General features: G+C 55.2%; 1 protein-coding gene across 3 annotated transcripts in view; it reads right to left on the bottom strand.

The window, feature by feature from the left end:
- Window positions 1-15,687, bottom strand: part of VPS26C (VPS26 endosomal protein sorting factor C) — a 41,783-nt gene that overhangs the window by 5,190 nt on the left and 20,906 nt on the right. The window contains exons 2-5 of one of the 3 annotated variants that reach the window (XM_008274876.4): window positions 13,043-13,186; window positions 12,008-12,157; window positions 3,811-3,891; window positions 1,797-1,871 (exon numbers count right to left, since the gene is read on the bottom strand). In XM_008274876.4, the coding sequence (XP_008273098.2) occupies window positions 1,797-1,871; window positions 3,811-3,891; window positions 12,008-12,157; window positions 13,043-13,186 (450 nt within the window). The remainder of the gene's footprint in view (window positions 1-1,796; window positions 1,872-3,810; window positions 3,892-12,007; window positions 12,158-13,042; window positions 13,187-15,687) is intronic. The other 2 variants (XM_017350796.3, XM_008274877.4) reach the window with 2 other exon arrangements.

The following is a 15,687-nucleotide window of genomic DNA, read 5'->3' as shown; positions in this document are numbered from 1 at the left end:
CCAGCTCTCTGCTATGGCCTGGGAAAGCAGTGGAAATTGGCCCAAGTGTTTAGGCCCCTGCACCTCCTTGGGAGGCCAGGAAGCAGCTCCCAGCTCCTGGCTTGGGATTGGTCCAGCTCCAGCCATGGTGGCCATTTGGGGAGTGTCTCTGTCTCTCCCTCTCTCTGTAACTGTCTCAAATAATCTTTTAAAATAAATAAATCAAAACAGTCAATTTTAAAACATTCCCAATTGTGAAATTCTGCACACATCTCATTCAGTTTTCTAGAACTAACTGTCTCTCTATGCTTCCAAAATAAAAAAATAATAAAATTTTTCTGGTAGTCTCACTAAAAATAAACAGGAAAATTAACCAATATATGTAGAATGTTACCACTTCTACAGCCAATCAACATAAACAACTATGACGGACGCTATACATTCTCTTTTTCATGCTGAGTCTTCGAACTCACAGCTCCTGCCAGCTTGGACCAGATGCGTCTTGAGTGACACCCACGGCTCTGGAAACTAAAGAGCACGGAGCGCTCTGCCTGGGAGCCCGGGGAGCCCAGACCTCTAAAAGACTCAACGCACCCGAGACACAGACTTTACAGTGACTGAGGTGAGAGAACTCATCTGAGAGAAGCGCAAAGCAGCAGCCATCACGTTCAAGTTCTTTCAGGCAAGGATGAGCGCCGACTGCAAAGCGCTGCCCTCCCGCCCCTCCCGGGCACAGACACAGCCCTGCACCTGCTCTCGCCTCGCCTCAGCCCTTCTGCAGCTTCTCTGCCTGTCCACGTTTCCAGCAAACCCCTTTTCTACTTAAAACCCTGGTGGTATTTTGTGAACTAGCGCTTTTTTTTTTTTTTTTTTTTTTTTTTTTTAACAGGCAGAGTGGACAGTGAGAGAGAGAGACAGAGAGAAAGGTCTTCCTTTGCCGTTGGTTCACCCTCCAATGGCCGCCGCGGCCAGCGCGCTGCGGCCGGCGCACCGCACTGATCCAATGACAGGAGCCAGGAGCCAGGTGCTTTTCCTGGTCTCCCACGGGGTGCAGGGCCCAAGCACCTGGGCCATCCTCCACTGCACCCCCGGGCCACAGCAGAGAGCTGGCCTGGAAGAGGGGCAACCGGGACAGAATCCGGTGCCCCAACCGGGACTAGAACCTGGTGTGCCGGCGCCGCTAGGCGGAGGATTAGCCTAGTGAGCCACGGCGCCAGCCCGCGATTTCGTTTTTGTATTAGTTTCCCATTTCCCCACAAAGAACACAAGTGAACCTGTCAGCTCCTTCCACGTAGGCTCCCCCAGGGACGCGGTGCTACCAAGGGTGGCAGGCCCAGGCGGGCAGGGGGGTGAGTGCCCGAGGGCCGTGGGAGGGTGGTGACTCTGAAGGGCGAGGGCGTGTGGCACAGCGGGCTAAGCCGCCGCCTGTGACCCTGTGATGCCAGCGTGCAGGTCCAGCTCCCTGCTAGTACACCTGGGAAGGCAGGGAGTTCCGGGCTTCTGGCTTCGACCTGGCCCAGCCCAAGCCCCTGCAGCCTCTTAGGGAGTGAACCAGCAGATCCAAGACCTCTCTCTCTCTCTCTCTCTCTCTCTCCCTCTCCCTCTCCCCTTTCCTGCAACTCTGCCTTTCAAATACAGAAAATAAAAATGTAAAGAACTGAGTTGAAACTACAGACTAGTCTGGGTGTAGCCAACAGTGAGGCGCTGCCTCTCGCCAGCCACTTGATTCCCAAATGAAGAGCAGCCCTCGTCCGCGGCTCACAGGGCGTCATCCCAGGCGAGGCCAGGCGCTGGGCGTGCGCGACGCAACGTGTTACCTCTTTGACGTTCTGCAAGGTCTCCGGGGTGATGGTGAAGTCCACGGGACTCGGAGTCACTTTCCCCTGCTGCGGCTGCAACAGAGGCAAAGCCGCCGTCAGCAGGGACACGGCCGCCAGCGCAGGCCCTGCAGCCGAGCGGCCCTGGCGCCCTTCAGAAAAGCCACGGCCGTGGGAGCAAGCAGCAAGGGTGCAGGCCGGGGTTCCAAACAGCTCTGCCAGGAAACGAGGCGCGCCCTGTGCGGGGCTCCCCAACCCCCACCACTCTCCCAGCTGTAAATGAGGGGGCAGGAGCTCCATCCCTAAGGTCCCCGATACACTCAGAATTTTGAAATGAGATCTAGGAACCGCAGTGGCACCTGGGAGGAACGCCTTCTCTATTTCTCTTGGAGTTAGAGCTGACCCTGGGGACTGGCATGTGCAGCTGAATGTTCACAGTGGCCCTAGAAGGTGCTGCCATGCCTCAGAGATGGGTCCATTTCACAGGTGAGGAAGCTCAGGCCCACAGCAGAGCTGAGAGTCAAATGCAGGCAGCCTGGCCCTGATGTAGCCTCTGAGCTATGCAGCTGTCTCCCTGGGGGAATCAGCCCATGAGTGAACTAGGAATGGTAACAAAATAACCAACCGTGAACCTGTCCTCATTCAACAGCTCCAGGACCACCCACACGGCGAAGCCTGGGAGTCGCGAGCATCTTCTACCCACTGGGCAGGGAACTAAAAGGCCATGAAGACCCAGTGGAGGAGGGACGCTGCCCAGTGCAGTGGTCTTGTAAACTTCACGGGAGGGGTCCGGCACTGTGGTGCAGGGGTAAAGCTGCCTGCAGTGCCAGCATCCCATAAGGGCACCGGTTCAAGGCCCAGCTGCTCCTCTTCCGATCCAGCTCTCTGCTATGGCCTGGGAAAGCAGTACAAGATGGCCCAAGCCCTTGGGCCCTGCACCTGCGTGGGAGACCCAGAAGAAGCTCCTGGCTTCGGATTGGTGCAGCTCTGGCTGTTGCGGCAATCTGGGTAGCGAACCAGCGGATGGAAGACTTCTTTCTCTGTCTCTACCTCTCTAACTCTTTCAAATAAGGAAAATAAATCTTTAAAAAAAAAAAAAAAAAGAAAAAAGAAAGAAAAGCACGGCCGGCGCCGCGGCTCACTAGGCTAATCCTCCGCCTAGCGGCGCCGGCACACCGGGTTCTAGTCCCGGTCGGGGCGCCGGATTCTGTCCCGGTTGCCCTTCTTCCAGGCCAGCCCTCTGCTGTGGCCAGGGAGTGCAGTGGAGGATGGCCCAGGTGCTTGGGCCCTGCACCCCATGGGAGACCAGGAAAAGCACCTGGCTCCTGGCTCCTGCCATCGGATCAGCGCGGTGCGCCGGCCGCAGCGCGCCGGCCGCGGCGGCCATTGGAGGGTGAACCAACGGCAAAGGAAGACCTTTCTCTCTGTCTCTCTCTCTCACTGTCCACTCTGCCTGTCAAAAAAAAAAATAAAAAAATAAAAAAAAAATAAAAAAAAAGAAAGAAAAGCAGGCTTTGGGGCCTGACTCGGCAGCACAGTGGGTTAAGCTGTAGCCTGCAGCACAGGCATCGCATATGGGCGCCAGTTCAAGTCCTGGCCCCTCTACTTCTCATCCAGCTCCCTGCTAATGTGCCTGGGAAGGCAGTGGAAGGTGGCCCAAGTGCTTGGGCTTTAGCCTGGCCCAGCTCCAGCTGTTGCAGGCATTTGGGGAGTGAAGCAGCAGATGGAAGACCTCTCTCTCTCTCTCTCTCTCTCTGTTGGTAACTCTGCCTTTCAAATAAATAATCTTAAAAAAAAAAAAAAAAAAAAAGTGGGTTCCTGAGGGGAGGCACCTACCTGGGCCAGGGGAAGTGACTCACACTTCTGGCTGTCTCAGACCCAGGAATCCCGGGTCTTTGGCCAGGATCCATGAAACAGCGAGAAGCTGACCAATCAGCTTGCTCCTCGTAGGATGGGCCCCAGACCCCATGGGAGAGCCCCGCAGTGAAGCGCGAGGACCCCAAACGCAGCTTACGGCCGAGTGGACGATGAATTCACAGGTCTTTGTCAGGTCCTTGGCCAGCAGGGACCGCCTCATGTCGCAGCGCAGCGTGTACTGGAGGGAAAGGTGGGAGAACGGTCCTTTGAGCGGGGGCGGCTTTCGTCTGGGAGCCAGAGCCAGAGACGTAGGAGGGGAGACTGCAATTACCGCGCGGCACGAAGTCCCTACACCACAGGGGGCGCTACTGCGCGCAGCAAAGGCAGTTCCAGACACAATTAGAAACAGAGCAGGGACTCTCCCTGGTACTCCACGGCTGTCCTGTGGCGAGGCCACCGGGAGACAGGTGCGCAGACTCAGCAGTGACCCGGGGGTTGGGGTGGGGGTGGGGGGAGAACGGAGTGGCAGGAGCGAGCGAGCCAGGCCCTGAGGCGCAGGGCTGGGCCACAAGTCCAGTTATCGGGCCCGCGCAGTGAGGACCGCCGCGAGGGCGTGTGGATAGCCGGGAGCCGCGCCTGGCACCCCACAGACCCTGCTCCGCACTCAGCTGAGCACCCTCCGTGCGCGGGGCACCGCGCCAGCACCGGAGCCCAGCTCACAGCCACAGCCTGTCTCCGCAAGCTTCCATTCACTGGACTGAAGATACAGGGAGAAGATTAAGAGACCAGGAGCCCCAAGCTAGCTCTTCACTCAGATATTAACCTCAGAAAGACAGAAGGCAAAGTGCTGTTTTCTTATTTTATTTTACTTTGGAAACATCAAATCTATACAAGGGTCAAGAGCAGAATACAATACAGGCCCACAGGCGGGCGAGTCGCGGCCATCCTGACTCGTCTCTGCACCCTCAGCCCACTCCCGGCTGTCCGTGCTCACTGGTGTCCTGTGTGCAGAGTAGGGGGTAGGGGAGTCGGCCCTGTGCCACAGCGGGTTAAACCCCCAGCCTGCATGTCGGCACCCCATATGGGCGCCGGTTCGAGTCCTGGCTGCTCCACCTCTGACCTGGGAAAGCAGAAGATGGCCCAAGTCCTGCGTGGGAGACCCAGCAGAAGCTCTAGGCTCCTGGGTTTGGATCGGCCTAGCTCCAGCTGTTGCGGCCATTTGGGGGGTGAACCAGCAGATGGAAGACCTTTCTCTCTCTGCCTCTCAAATAAGTAAATAAATAAATAAATCCTTAAAAAAAAATTACAGGCCTGCGCTTTGGCATACTAGACTAAGCCTCCACCTGCAGCACCGGCATCCCATGTGGGCGCTGCTTTGTGTCTCGGCTACTGCTCTCCGATCCAGCTCTCTGCTCACGGCCGGGAAAGCAGCAGCAGATGGCCCAAGTGCTTGGGCCCCTGCATCCGCATGAGAGACCTGGAGGAAGCTCTCAGCTCCTGTCTTCGGATCGGCTCAGCTCTGACCGCTGCAGTCATTTGTGGAGTGAACCGGTGGGTGGAAGGCCCTTCTGTCTCTCCCTCTCTCTGCACCTGTGGCACAGCGGGTTAGCCGGAATGTGTCAGCAGGTGATCCAATCATTGTGTGAGCACCACAGTGCACTGACATGAACTCCATGAGTAGCTCTGTAAGACAGCTACAAGATTAGGTGATATGATATTAAGGAACGACCACTGTTGGAGGGGACTTCAAAATGTTCGTGAAAAACTGGAATTAAAGATAAATAGGGGCCCATGTTGTGGCGCAGCAGGGTAAGCCACAGCTTACAATGCCGACACCCCATAGGGGCACCAGTTTGAGTCCGGGCTGTTCCACTTTTAATCCAGCTTCCTGCTAATGCACCTGGGAAGGCAGCAGAAAACGCCCCAAGCACCTGGGTCCCTGCCACCTACATGGGAAACCTGGATGGAGTTCCAGACTCCTGGCTGTGGCCTGATCCAGTCCTGGCCACTTCAGCCATTTGGGGAGTGAAAGCAGATGGAAGACCTCTCTTTCTCTGCTTCCCTCCCTGGCCCCCTCACTGTAACTCTGCCTTTACAATTAATATTTTTTAAATGAAATAAACTTGGAAGAATATTTATTTGAAAGGCAAATTGACAGAGAGGGATCAGGCAGCAGGAGCTAAGTGAGGACTCCAGGGTGGATGCCTAACGACTTCCCACGGAAACGCTCAGGAACGGCTCTTGCCGGATGCAGGACTGAGCAGGTGCGCGGCCGCGGTGGAGACGGACTCTCCGTGAAGTGCTCCCGACGTTTCGTATGCTGAAGCTCTGGCTTTCTCAAAACACTCTGCTGACAAACACACGTTACTGCCCTCCAACCATCCGCGCTTCCCCACTGCCATGACTGCGGCTCCTGATTGGACCACTTGGGCTGTGGCTGGAGCACGCACACCTCTTGGTAGCCACTGCTTTGATCATGCCTTGTCTTAAGGATTATACTGGGAAAGCCGTGGTTCATCTTTTCTCACAGTTCTTCCAAGAAACGCATCAGCATCTTGATCCTGCCTGTTTCCACAGCTGCCGCTGCAAGCTCCACTCCAGGGGCGCCAGCTGTTGTTTCTGGGGGTGGTCGTGGGCTCCAGGGCACCGGCTGTTGTTTCTGGGGCTGGTCGTGGGCTCCAGGGGCGCCGGTTGTTGTTTCTGGGGGTGGTCGTGGGCTCCAGGGCGCCGGCTGTTGTTTCTGGGGCTGGTCGTGGGCTCCAGGGTGCCGGCTGTTGTTCCTGGGGGTGGTCGTGGGCTCCAGGGCGCCGGCTGTTGTTTCTGGGGCTGGTCGTGGGCTCCAGGGTGCCGGCTGTTGTTCCTGGGGGTGGTCGTGGGCTCCAGGGCACCGGCTGTTGTTTCTGGGGGTGGTCGTGGGCTCCAGGGCGCCGGCTGTTGTTCCTGGGGGTGGTCGTGGGCTCCAGGGTGCCGGCTGTTGTTTCTGGGGCTGGTCGTGGGCTCCAGGGTGCCGGCTGTTGTTTCTGGGGCTGGTCGTGGGCTCCAGGGCGCCGGCTGTTGTTTCTGGGGCTGGTCGTGGGCTCCAGGGCACCGGCTGTTGTTTCTGGGGGTGGTCGTGGGCTCCAGGGCGCCGGCTGTTGTTTCTGGGGGTGGTCGTGGGCTCCAGGGGCGCCGGCTGTTGTTTCTGGGGGTGGTCAGTGGTTCTCCACAATCAGGGCATAGCAAGTCGAGCAGTTTCCTGGCGAGTTGACGTGGTGGTCTGCCTCTGCGGGCTGCATCTTCAGCAGCATTGTATCCTTTCTTAAGGCAACTTATCCATTTGCAAACTGACAATTTCTTGGGGGCACTGAGCCCACAAACTGTGTATAAACCATCTCACCATTCTTCCATCCAGCTTTTGCCAGCAATGACATGTTTGTCCTTGCTTCAATTTGAGAATTCATTTCAAACTGATGGCTTATGTTCCCTAGGGCCTAAGACTACAGCCTATTCAGATACGTTATCACAGTTAGTATGAGTTTATGGGGTGCAAAAAGAAAATATTAATTCATGGGCAATTTTCTCATAATGTACATTTTCCATGAACTTTTTGAAGACCTCCTGTATTTGTGGTCCATGGTTGACTGAAACACCATTCTGTGCTGCCTGTGTGTGTGTGTTCTCTACCAAGATTTTAATCTGGTCGCCTCAACCAGAAAAGCTCAGTGAGTGCTGGCACTACTCTGTGTGTGTGTGTGTGTGTGTGTACAGCTGTCCCTTGGTATCCACAGGGGACTGGTTCCAGGACTCCCTAAAGTCTACGGAGGCTTCGGTTCTTATGTAAAATGGCACAGTGTTTGCATAAAACCTACACGTATCCTCCCACAGACATCAGCTGAGGATTCCTCTTAACACCTCATTCAACATAAATGCCACGTAAAGAGGGCTGCGCTGTATTGCTCAGGCGTAAGGACAAGAAAACAGTCTGTACTGTTCTATGATGATACAGTTTAAAAATTACACAGACAGAAGGAGAGACACACACAGAGAATGAGCTTCCATCTGCTGGTTCACTTCCCAAATGACTGCAAAGGCCAGGGCTGGGCCAGGCCAAAGCCAGGAGCCAGGAGTTTCATCCAGGTCTCCCACGTGGGTGCAGGGGCCCAAGCACTTGGGCCATCCTCCACTGCTTTCCCAGGCGCATTAGCAGGGAGCTGGATCAGAAGTGGAACAGCCCAGACTTAAACCAGTGCACATATGGGATGTTGGTGGCGTAGGCAGCAGCTTAATGCACTACACCACAATGCCAGCCCCTAGAACCATTTCTAAATATGGAAAAGAATTTGCTCTCTGCAGGACTGGCCTAGCCAGTAGCTCTCTGGCAGCCAGCTCTGTTGTAGCCAGGGAGGGGCGAGCCTGCCTGAGGCAGAAGCCTGCAGCAGAAAGCCTGAGACCCCCAAGACCCCCAAAACACCTGGGGTCTTGGCAGAGCTGACATCCCGGGGCCTTGGCCAGGGACCTGGCCTCCTGTTGTCTGCTAGCTCTGCGCTCCAGTATCCCCTCCCACCCACCCCCCCTTTTTTTTGCCAAATCATGTGAGTTGGACTTGTGTAACTTGCAAATAAAAGGGTCAGTATGTGCTAAGTGTGAAAGCAAGAACTAGTGACTCAAGGCAGCTCACGCCGAGCAGGCGGGGAGCAGGTGTAACACAGGTGCAGTGGGCTCCGCCCAGGAGTGGTCCCGGCCTCTGCGCTCCCTATCGCGCTGAACTCCGACAACTCAAAGAGGAGAACCTGGGCTTCCATCCTTCAGCAGGCACTCATCCAGCACATTCTCCGAGCCAGGCACTGCGCCCAGCTCTTCACAGGATCCCCTCGCCAATACCCAGGCAGAGGTCAGAGGCTGCTGGGGTCACAGGGCTGCGATCTGCCTGCTGCCAAACCCACTCTTACAAACTCAGGCAGCTGGCAGCGGGCCTGTGACTCAAGTCTGCATCTGCCTGACCCTTCCCCAGCGTGAAGGTCGCAGGAGGGGGGTGTCGGGCTGAGCAGGCCACGGGGAAGTGCAAGACTCTGGCTCAGCTATGATCCGGATGATAGCAAGAAGGAAGGAAGGGAGACACCTGCCAATGGATGTCCAGCAGATATCTATAAAGTGCATTTTTAATAAAGATTTATTTATTTATTTATTTGAAAGACTTAGAGAGAGGGAGACACACACACACACACACACACACACACACAGAGGAGAGAGATCTTCCATCTGTTGGTTCACGTCTGAAATGGCCCCAACTGCCAGATCTGGGCCCAAGTACGTGGATCACCTACCTAGGAACTCTAGAAATTAATTCGGAGTGTGAATTTTCAGCAGACGTAGTGGTATGTGATATTTGATGTTACAGTTTAAAATCTTCCTAGCATGACCACAAGGCCTGAACAAACATAAAACCTGCCTACAACGCAAACATTTTTAAAAAGACAAGTAGCTGCACAAAGAACAAGTCGACAAGAGTGACAAATTGTCATATGCAGCGCCTAATAATAAAGGTGACAAAGAACTCAGCATGACTGAGGAGGGAAAGAGCAACACTTCCCAGTCCCTCCCCACCCCACAAGAAACGATGCGCAGACTGAGCTCTCCGAGTTAGATCTGACTCTGTCTGCCATCACATTCACATCCCACTACTACAACACAGCCCAAGTTAGAAATGAAAAACTTCTTCGTACCTATAGAACGTGACAGAGACGACTTCAGGGCTTCACAACAAAACTGCCTATGCGAAGTCGTGCACCCGTGCTAACCCTCAGAGTACGCACAGGAAGCAGCAGGTGCCAAGGGGTGGGGGCCTGGGCCCTGCTGAGGCCCACTGCTGTGGGCACAGGAGTCAGGGTTCCCCGGGCGGCTCCTGCTCTTCCAGGTCTAGAATAAGACCTGCCCAGCAGCGGAAGGAAGGAGGGGAGGGACGAACCCGGAGAAAAGGCCCCAGCGCTAGCCTCTCTGAGGAAGTGCACTGTTCAACAGACGCAGAGAGAAGCCTGAATATGAACTGGGGATCAGGTGACGTGTGGGAATCTTTGTTCATTTACAGGTCTGAAATGTTAGCCAGGATGATGGAGGAAAAGCCCCCATGTTGTTGAAGATGGAGTTGAAGTATTTTAAGATGAAGTGTCAAGACTCTATGGCTGGGGCTGGCGCTGTGGCATAGCAGGTAAAGTCGCCGCCTGCAATGCTAGCGTCCCCACATGGGCACAGATTTGAGTCCTGGCTGTTCCATTTCCGATTCAGCTCTCAGCTAGGACCTGGGAAAGCAGTGGAAGATGGCCCAAGTGCTTGGGCCCCTGCACCTGCGTGGGAGACCCAGAAGAAGCTCCTGGCTCCTGGCTTCGGATTGGTGCAGCACCGATCGTTGCGGCCAACTGGAGAGTGAACCAGCGGATAGAAGACCTCTCTTTCTCTCTCTGCCTTTGCCTCTCTGTAACGCTGCCTTTCAAATCAATAAATAAATCTTAAAAAAAAAAAATAAGGACTCTATGGATAACTGTGGGATGAGTCAGAAAAAATACAGGTGAAACAAAGATTGCAAGATACTAATAAAGGCTGAATGGCATTCAGAATCAGAGAGATTAAGTTTTGGGGTCGGCCTTGTGGCTCAGGGGGTTAGGCTACCACCTGTGACACCAGTGTCCCATACGGTGCTGGTTCAAATCCCAGCTGCTCCACTTCTGATGCAGCTCCCTGCTAATGCACCTGGGAAAGCAGCAGAAGACGGCCCACATGCTTGAGCCCCTACAACCTACGTGGGAGACCCAGATGGAGATCCAGGCTCCTGGCTGCAGCTTGGCCCAGCTCCTGCTGTTGTGGCCATTCGGGGAGTGAACCAGCAGATAGAAGATGGATGGGTCTCCCCCTAGTCCCTCCTCCCCCACCGCCTTTCAAATAAAGCAACTAAATCTTAAAAAATAAAAAAAGAATACAGGGGATACGTCTTTAAAAATTGAAGGCTAAGCTAAGGAGAGGTCTGTCAGACACTTGGGGAGGTGCACAATTCCACAACTGAGGCTAAGGCAGAAGTGGTAAAACCCGATGGCCGTAATGAGGAGGCTGGCTGGGCCGTGGGGTGGGGGACTTTCACTGAAGGACCTGTCACATTACGTCTCCTAAACACTTTCCAGTTAGACACGACCCGGGAGGAGGGCGGCGTGCAGGCCTGCGTGTGCATCCACGCGGTTTTCTTGGCAGCATCCGGAAACGGGTGAGATTTCCAACCTGCTTTTGGACACGTTTGTTTCTTTCAGTAGGGAGCGACAGGCACAGCCGCCAGGCGAGCACGGCCAGTGGCCCTGATGGCACTCCGTGGCGTGACTAAGGCACAGATCCCTGTAACATCAAACACGGAGCACGGAGAGCCACTGCGCGGACAAGGCCCAGGTGACGCTCGCTCTGCACAGGGAACAAAAGAATCTCAGAATGACACGCTCGCGAAGTCCAGGCCTGCTAACGAGGTGTCGGTCACTCCGTCTTTCATGGTGAAAGGCTGACAGCCTGGAAGGCGGGTCAGGGTGCAGGAGTATCTGCACATCTCCACGAGCTGTTCTTCTGTACCTCGCGTTGGACCTAATCGTGGCTGTGACCTCCAGCGCCTGCCCAAAGCCTTTGATATACACGTGTGCCTTGAAACAGGGGGGCCAACCACAGAGGACCCAAGCCATGCTTCCTCTGCACACAGAGACATCTGTTGCAATGCATGACGTCATATCCATGGCTTTCTTCACGGCAGATCTCTTCGGCAATTCAGAAAAGTCACAGTTGAGTACAGACAAATTATCTACTGAAAAACGCACAAGTCCCGAAAATTCCTAACCTTCGCCCTCCCCCGCGCCCCATCCAGCGGGGGGTGGCTTCCAGGCTGGGGGCACAGAAGCACCTTTCTTCCCGTGGGACAAAGGGGAGGCTCTTGGCTCCGCGCTGCTCCTGAGACGACAATGGCAGCAGTGAGCCACCCCTCACTGGCAGAGGTAGACGGAAGTCGTAAATTCACTTCCCCTCATTTGCCAGGCTTGTTCCGTGAAGAATGCAAGCCTATGTTAAAGCAGTAGCCTCTGGGTGCTCAACAAAGAGATATTTATAAGAATAAAACGGGCGGGCGAGTCGGGGCTGGTGCCACAGAGAAGTGAGGGCGATCTATTACCAAGCAAGAAGGCAACGGCCGAAGGAAACAAAGGCACGGTCAGAGGCAGCCACGGCGGAGTTCCTGTCTCAAACAAGTCTCGCTCACACATCTCGAGAGCGGAACGAGAGAGCGACACAGACGCAGGAGACGGCAGCAACGCCAAGTTCCCCTTCCCCGAGAAGACGCGCCCGCGGCGGCCGGCGCTCACCTGGATGTTGACAAACACGCCGTGGTACGTCTCGTACAGCACCTTGCCGCCCTTCACGTGCAGCGGGAACTCAAAAGGAATCTCTGTCTTGCCGCTGGGAAACTTCCCTGGCTTCACCATCTCGATGGTGCTGGTGAGAATCTGGATGGGCTGCAAAGAGAGCTGCGCTCAGTGCCTCGGCGCACAGCGCGGTGTCCTTGCCCGGAACGGCTCCGTGCCCCCCGCCCGAACGCCTGAGACGGCAGTGTCCCCGAGGTCACGTTTTGGAGGTTTGGGAACACTTGCATGTACATATGATACATGCGCTATCTCGAAGGGACCCAAGTGTAAACACCAAGTTCACAGATGCTTCCCAGACGTCTTATGTGCACAGCCCAAGGGTAGTTTGGCAGAATATTTCCAGTGTGCCCGTGTTTCGACTGTGACAGGTCCCATGAAGTCAATCACGGCGTCACGTCAACTAAAGAAACAAAGATGTTTGAGTATTTCCCAGTCTGGATTTTCAGAGCAGACGCTCAGTGTGTCCACTGTCTATTGATCATCTCCTTGAAGACAAACATGAGGTCCTGGGGCTGCGCCCCTGGTGTCCTGGGTGCCGGGGCCTGGAGGTGAGCAGTGAGTCTGCTCTCTAAGTCTCGGCCCAATAGAGGGGCACGGCCTAGGTGCTGGGGACCCAGCAGGGGCTGCATCACCATGTCCCCCCCTCCGGATACCTCACTGACCTGCTCTGCGAAACGGGCAGGCAGACCCAGCACAGGCTGGCTACCTGGCCAGCACCAGGCCGCCCCTGCCACAGCAGGAGCAGCCCTCCTCCAGCCCCGTCTGCCTGCACACACCTTCCAGCAGGAAGACTGGCCTCGCATTCGGGACCAGACTACACACAGGAACAAGGGTACTTCCAAAAGCTCATGGGAAAAAAAAAATCACAAGCTGAGGTGAGGGGCCGGCGCTGTGGCGCAGCAGGTAAAGCTGCCACCAGCAGTGCTGCGTCCCATGGGTGCTGGTTCAAGTCCTGGCTGCCCCAAGCCCGCTTACCTTCACGGAGTTGTAGAAAGCTTCAAAGACGCCCACGCTTTTGGCGCTCAGCTGGAGGTTCACGGCTCCCTCCATGGTCAAAGTCACGCCCTGGTGCTGGACTGCGTCCTTACTGGTTACGACCACCACCCCAGAGAGCATTTCCTGCGAGAGAAGACACAGATGGTCCTCAGGCGACCTCCTCCCTCGCTCCTGGTTCTCCAGGGGTCCACCTGCTTCCCCAGCAAGCTCACTGGTGCCGTCACTCACAGCCAGACGCCAGGATGGTGAAGGCCCGGCCCCTGCGGGGAGGCAGGGCTGCACACAGCCGACAGGGCGAGGAGCGTCGGCCCAGTGCTGCCTCCCAGCCTGGGGCCCAGGGCAGGTTCCCAGTGCTGCCACACAGGGGCCTGGGGCCCGACTCCTGGGAAGACAAAAGCCTTTCCTGCAGCCCCTCTCTCAGCTTTGCTGACCACAGCGACCACGCAGCTGAAATGCACAAGCAGTTGACCAGAACCAACAGTCAGCATGCTCTTCTTCCTACCCAAACACCCGCACCAGACTTGAGCGTGAGATGGCTGGTTATCAGGCCACACCACGGCCACCAGATGTCCTTGTTCTCTCGGGTCTGGCTCAGCCGGGAGGCATCTGTGCTTCCATCAGCCTGGTTCACAACGCCTTTGTTTTTTATTTTGTTTTGTTTTTTAAAGATTTATTTATTTATTGAAAGGCAGAGTTACAGAGAGGCAGAAGCGGTGGGGCGGGGTAGTCTATCTTCCATCTGCTGGTTCACTTCCCAAATGGCCGCAACAGCCACAGCTATACCAATCCGGAGCCAGGAGCCAGGTTCTTCTCCCGGGTATCCCATGTGGGTACAGGGGCCCAAGGACTTGGGCCATTCTCTACTGCTCTCCCAGGCCACAGCAGAGAGCTGGATCAGAAGTGGAGCAGCAGGGACTAGAACCAGCGTCCATATAGGATGCTGGCACTGCAAGCCAGGGCGTTAACCCGCTGTGCCACAGCGCCGGCCCCCACAAGTCCTTCACTAATCTGGAGATCCGTGCTGAGTGACAGCCGGTGCACACGCGTCTCTTCTTTACTGGACACAGCTGCTTCTCCCACTGTTCCTGGGCTCTGAGTAGAAGAGGCAGTGGAGGAGGTGGAACAGCAGCGCCCAGAACGGAGGGAGAATCCACAACAGCACTGGGAGAGGACCGCCAGTACTCAGCAGGACGCCAACGAGATGCACCTGGCAGGGAAGCGGGACCCGAAAGAGCAGAGCCACAGAAGCAAAGCAAAATTTAAGGTTGGCCTGCACAGGGGAGCGTGAGGATGCACGTCTGCCACCAGGGTGCACCTGCACGCGCCTCTTCTGCCCTCTGGTCGTCCAGGGAAAGAACTGGACCGGATTCTCACACGGGACGACCCCTGGCCGCAGGGGAGCTCTCGGACCCGTACACGGCCAGGGTACTCCGGTTTTGTTTCCGCTTCCCATCACACACTCCTGAAGCCTAAACGTGAGGAAATGCGATCATCTCCACTTTACGCAGAATTCAAGCTCATGTTGTTCCTAAGAACATGAAAAGCTCAAAAGCAAATTTAAATGCAAATTCCTCTGAGAAAATTCAATGTGCAAATTTAATTAAAATTAATTCTCTTAAATGTTTATAAAATGTATTTATTTGAAAGAGAGAGTGATGGAGGAGGGGAGAGGAGGAGCAGGAGAGAGGAGAGAGAAAGAGAAAGGTATTGATCTTCCATCTCCTCATTGACTCCTGAAACGGCACAGCAGCCGGGGCTGGAGCAGGCCAAAGCCAAGAGCGTGGAATCCATCTGGATCTCCAAGCGGGTGGCAGAGGCCACCTTCCCCTGCCTTCCCAGGCACATCAGCAGGGAGCTGGATTGGAGGCAGAGCAGCTGGGACTCAAATCAGCACTTCGATATGGGATGCCAGTGTTGCAGGTGGCAGCCTGACCCACTGTGCCACAACACTAGCCCCAGAAATCAAGTCTGTTAGTTAAGACTTTTATTTTAGTTTTAAAGATTTATTTATTTGAAAGGCAGAGTTACAGAGAGAGAGAGAGAGAAAGAGAGAGAAGAGACAGATCTTCCATCTGCTTGTTAACTCCCCAGATGGCTGTATCGGTCAGAGCTGGGCTGAACCAAAGCCAGGAGCCAGTAGCTTCTTCTGGGTCTCCCACATGGGTACAGAGGCCCAAGAATTTGGGCCATCTTCTGCTGCTTTCCCAGGCGCATTAGGAGGAAGCTGGATCGGAAGTGGAGCAGCCGGGACCTAAATGGGCACTCTCATGGGTTTCCGGCGCCACAGGCAGAGGTTCACCTCTACACTACAGCGCCGGTCCCTCAGCTCAGCTTTTGATTCAATTTTCTCATGAGCTTTTGGAAGTACCCCTGTCCCTGTGTGTAGTCTGGTCCCAAATCCATATGGGATGCCAGCGCCCACCAGGCCACAGCACCAGCCCGCAGAAGTAGAATTTTTTACCATGTAAATTCACTAGTCTATTTTTAGAAATTTACTTGACTAGTCCATATGTTCCAGAACCAGAGTGAGACAAAATACTTTAGTGCATATCATTAGCAGAACAATACAACTGCACCGGAGGAAAATTCTGGTCCGGGCAATCCTGGGCCGGCCTCATGGGAAC

The sequence above is a fragment of the Oryctolagus cuniculus genome, chromosome 4 (assembly GCF_964237555.1).
Source record: "Oryctolagus cuniculus chromosome 4, mOryCun1.1, whole genome shotgun sequence".
Classification (NCBI taxonomy): domain Eukaryota; kingdom Metazoa; phylum Chordata; class Mammalia; order Lagomorpha; family Leporidae; genus Oryctolagus; species Oryctolagus cuniculus.
This window is presented reverse-complemented; position numbering and strand designations above follow the sequence as displayed.